Source organism: Lampris incognitus, chromosome 1, assembly GCF_029633865.1.
Source record: "Lampris incognitus isolate fLamInc1 chromosome 1, fLamInc1.hap2, whole genome shotgun sequence".
Classification (NCBI taxonomy): domain Eukaryota; kingdom Metazoa; phylum Chordata; class Actinopteri; order Lampriformes; family Lampridae; genus Lampris; species Lampris incognitus.
The window spans coordinates 146520814-146524706 of NC_079211.1; the positions used below are offsets into that span (position 1 = coordinate 146520814).

Here is a 3893-nt window from a genome sequence, read left to right on the forward strand (position 1 = left end):
GCTGAGGGTGGCGGAGCTGGAGGGGCGGGTCCCGGGCTAGCAGAGGCACCAAGTTGGGTCTGGATTCCGGAGATCTTTGAGCCGAGCTCACGGAGGGCGTCAGCCATCTCCTGTAGCACCTGGCTGTGCTGGCCGAGGACCGATTCCTGGTTGGCTACAGCCTGGCAGACTGTGGCCAGGTCTGTGGTGGAATGGTCTGCTAGGTCCATAGTGGCTGGAACGTACTGTCACGTATCAGGAAAGAACCCAAAAGCAGATGGGACAACCAGGTAAGGGAAGAATCAAGTCTTTATTGAAGTAACCGATCTCAGGGGTAGAGCAGGAGTCGGCTCAGTGGCAGGTAGGCAGGCAGGCAGGCAGAAGTCCATGAAAGGCGACGTTCCAGCGAAGACTGGACCACAGTGGAGGCTTTTTAAGGGTGATGATCGCTTTGATGTCAAGGGAGAGCGGCTGACTGCTTTAAAGTCAAGGGAGAGAGGTTGTGACAGGGGGGGTCAGCAGGTGTCAGGGGCGAACGCTTTGATGTCAAGGGCGAGAGGCTGTGACAACTTCCTTTCTTAGGGCAAAGGAAGCACTACTGGCCGTTCAGAATAAAAGCTCCACTTTCAAAAGAAAAGTCCCAAAGGCAGGTCGTATCTGCTATGCTCGGAATACAATACGTAAGACGTGGTGCTTTTTGAAATAACTGTTTTTTATTTCAAAGAAGAAAAGAGAAATAAAATAACAGTAACATCATTTAAAAATCCCACAGTAATTTTTTTGACATTTTTTATTATACACTTGTACAGTTTAGACCCACCTGTAGACCATAAAAGACAACTCGAAGGATATTTTAAAACATATTTTATAGAATTTGATCCAGTTAACATACGCCATCCTAACAACATCGTCGCTGTTGTTGACTGTTTTTGTCCAAAGCACAATACCTGCATTTATTATCAGCAGTGATGACTCCAGTAAGATTTACTATTACTACTACTACTACTTTTGCCTGCTCCCGTTAGGGGGCGCCACAGCAGATCATCCGTTTCCATCTCTTCCTGTCCTCTGCATTTAAACCCCCCAAAAAGATAGTGTTGTCACACAACCTTTTAAACAAGACATGAAATTACAGCTCTAATTTCATGTTCTGAACTGTTCTCAAATGAATCATAAGTAAAGATATTAAGTAATTCTACACTTAGTTAAAGGCACAATCTGTTATCCAGATGTAGACCTAAGGTTTGTCCTGCTTCTAAAATTCAAAACACAGTATTAGAAGCTGCTGTCACTCCCAGATTGATTGATGCCGTAAAAGGTTTGTTCACTTCACTAATGGTTGTAAAGTTTGGAGTAAAACAGACCTATATTTTCAGTTTTGATCGTTTGAGAAAGACACAAAATCCTTACTTTCCATCTATAACTCAAACCTTTTAATTATCCATGTGACTATACCTCAAATTTATATGGTCAAATCAAAAATTATAGATTGGGTCTTTAAAGGGGTGAGACGATGATTTTATGAGCATGTCAATGTATTTTCCCATTGTCTGCCTTCATATGGTTGCTGTGGACGTGTTCGGTGGTTTTGCGTTGCAGAATAGCGCACAGAGGTGTTCCCGCAGGCGGCGGTTGGAGGCGGTCTGGAGGACCGCGGAGGCGATGCAGTAAATGGACAAACTCAAAAACACCATGTCCGTGCTGAGGGAAAATTTGAAGAAATAGCTGAAATAATACAGAGAGATGGTGAACGTCGTGGTCACATAGACCCCCACTAGGGCCACTGTGAGCTGGGACACCAAGAGGTAGGAAGAGATGCCAGATGGGGTGTTCTGGTTCTTCTGCATGGATATGGTGTGTCTGCACAGGAAGATGACCAGCCGGAGGGCCGTGGGCAGCAACACCACCAAGGGCAGCAGAGCCAGATAGCAGACAAAGCTGACCATGTACGAACTGGTGTCGATCCAAGAGGGGAACAGGTGTATCTCCTTCGTGCAGGTGGTGTTCTCAAGGGCGTTAATAGGGAGGGACTCGTTGACTTTGATGCGGCGCAGTAATAACATGGGGGTGACGAACAGACAGGAGGTCATTAGGGTCAACGCCATGATCACGCCAGTAATGGCCGAGATGTTCCTCTTGATCCCGTGGAATAGCGGCGAGGAGAAGCTCACCACCTTGATGCAGTAGATCAGGCTCAGACAGGCAGTGGACCAGAAGCTGGTGCAGCTGCCACAGAACCAGATGAACAGAACCAGACTGTGTAGCCAAGGCAGGTCGCTCCAGCAGGGCACTCCGAACCACTCCGACATCGCCAACAAGAAGGTGGCGATGTGCAGGAGGATGTTGCACAGGGAGATGGAGCAGATGATGGCAGCCACCATCCAGATGCCTCCAGACCGCAGCTGCTCCACGATGGTGGCAGTCAGGTTGAAGATGTTCCACAGAACTCCGACCAGAACCAGAATCGCAGTCCCGTACAATTTGAGGTCTAATAACCCGAACATGATGGCAGCTGCAGTCAAACTGTCACCGGTCTTTGGAGGAGACTGAGAAGTGTTACCAGGAACAGAACATAAAAGTGCCCTGTAAATGCAAATCAGCTCCTGTGCGTCACCTGTCTGTTCATGAAGACACATATGAAAATATGAATCAGTCTCCTGAAGATCAGTAGTCAGTGATTAATTCATTTGTGAAAATGACCAAAGTAGTGTGGTCATCTTCTATGGAAGGAAAAACTGCAGTTTTTATAATGTCACAGTTGTGTGTGTGCATGTTTTAACAGGGTACTTTATACAGTACTCTGACCTTATTCCTCCTGGTTCATGTCTTGTGGTCAGACAGAATTTGCATTTCTTGAAACCAGACTGAATTTAGCATAAAAATTTACATTTGAGTAATTTACTTGATGCTCTCATCCAGAGTGAAACAAAAGGAAATAATACATGTTCTAGCTCAACAACACCACAAAATCATCTTTGTTGTGTTGCACTGTGAAACACAAACAAACAAAGCTGGTCCGCACACAATCAGGAGGAATGAAAACTAAGTTTTCTCTCAAGACCAAAAGTAAAAGTAAGAAAGAACGATCAGAAATAAAAATGCCCAAGAAGTTAAAGCTGCTGACAAAGTGAATGGCCGGCATATACAAATCCGTTTTGAACTGACTTTTAGATATTCAAATGGATATGGCTGATTTGATCCATAGGAGAAGAACAGCCATGGGAGTCGCTCACTTTGTTTCAGTCAGTACTATTCACCAGACATTACAAATATTTAATATTCATGATATGCTTCAGGAAAAAGGAAATATTACACATCGAGGTCTCAAATTGGTTTACCAAGTAAGTTTCTACGTGCAATGAATTCGACCTGTTGGAGATTGTAATGTGATTTTCAAAGCCCTCTGAGACTGAACTGTGATTTTGGGTGATACAAATAAATTTGACTTGATTCACATGAAACACAAAATGTGTATCACTACACAGGATATGATGTAAGAATCCTTGTACCATTTCCCAGAATGATCATTCAGACTGAAGACTAGTTCAAAAAACAAAATAAACACCAATCAATCAATATTTGTCATTCATCTATCTTCAGCCGCTTCTCCGGGGTCGGGTCGCGGTGGCAGCAAGCTAAGTAGGACACTCCAGATGACCCTCTCCCCAGTAACGCCCCCCAGCTCCTCCTGGGGATCCCAAGGCATTCGCAGGCCAGATTGGACGTAGTCCCTCCAGCGAGTTCTGGGTCTACCCCGGGGTCTCCTCCCAGTTGGCCATGCCCGGTAAACCTCCAAAGGAAGGCGCCCAGGAGGCATCCTAATCAGATGCCCGAACCACTTCAACTGGCTCCTTTCGATGCGAAGGAGCAGCGGCTCTACTCCGAGCTCCCTCCCAATGTCCGAGCTCCTCACC

The 3893-nt window shown here is 45.7% G+C and overlaps 1 protein-coding gene across 1 annotated transcript; it reads right to left on the reverse strand.

Annotated features, from left to right (window-relative positions):
- Nucleotides 1-1535: 1535 nt before the first annotated feature.
- LOC130112773 (taste receptor type 2 member 16-like) lies at nt 1536-2483 on the reverse strand. The gene has a single exon (XM_056280260.1). The coding sequence runs from the start codon at nt 2481-2483 to the stop codon at nt 1536-1538; it is 948 nt and encodes a 315-aa protein (XP_056136235.1).
- Between the last annotated feature and the right edge of the window lie 1410 nt (nt 2484-3893).

Coding starts and splice junctions, on each gene's coding strand:
- LOC130112773 (XM_056280260.1), bottom strand. CDS start 2,483: ATGTTCGGGTTATTAGACCTCAAATTGTACGGGACTGCGATTCTGGTT.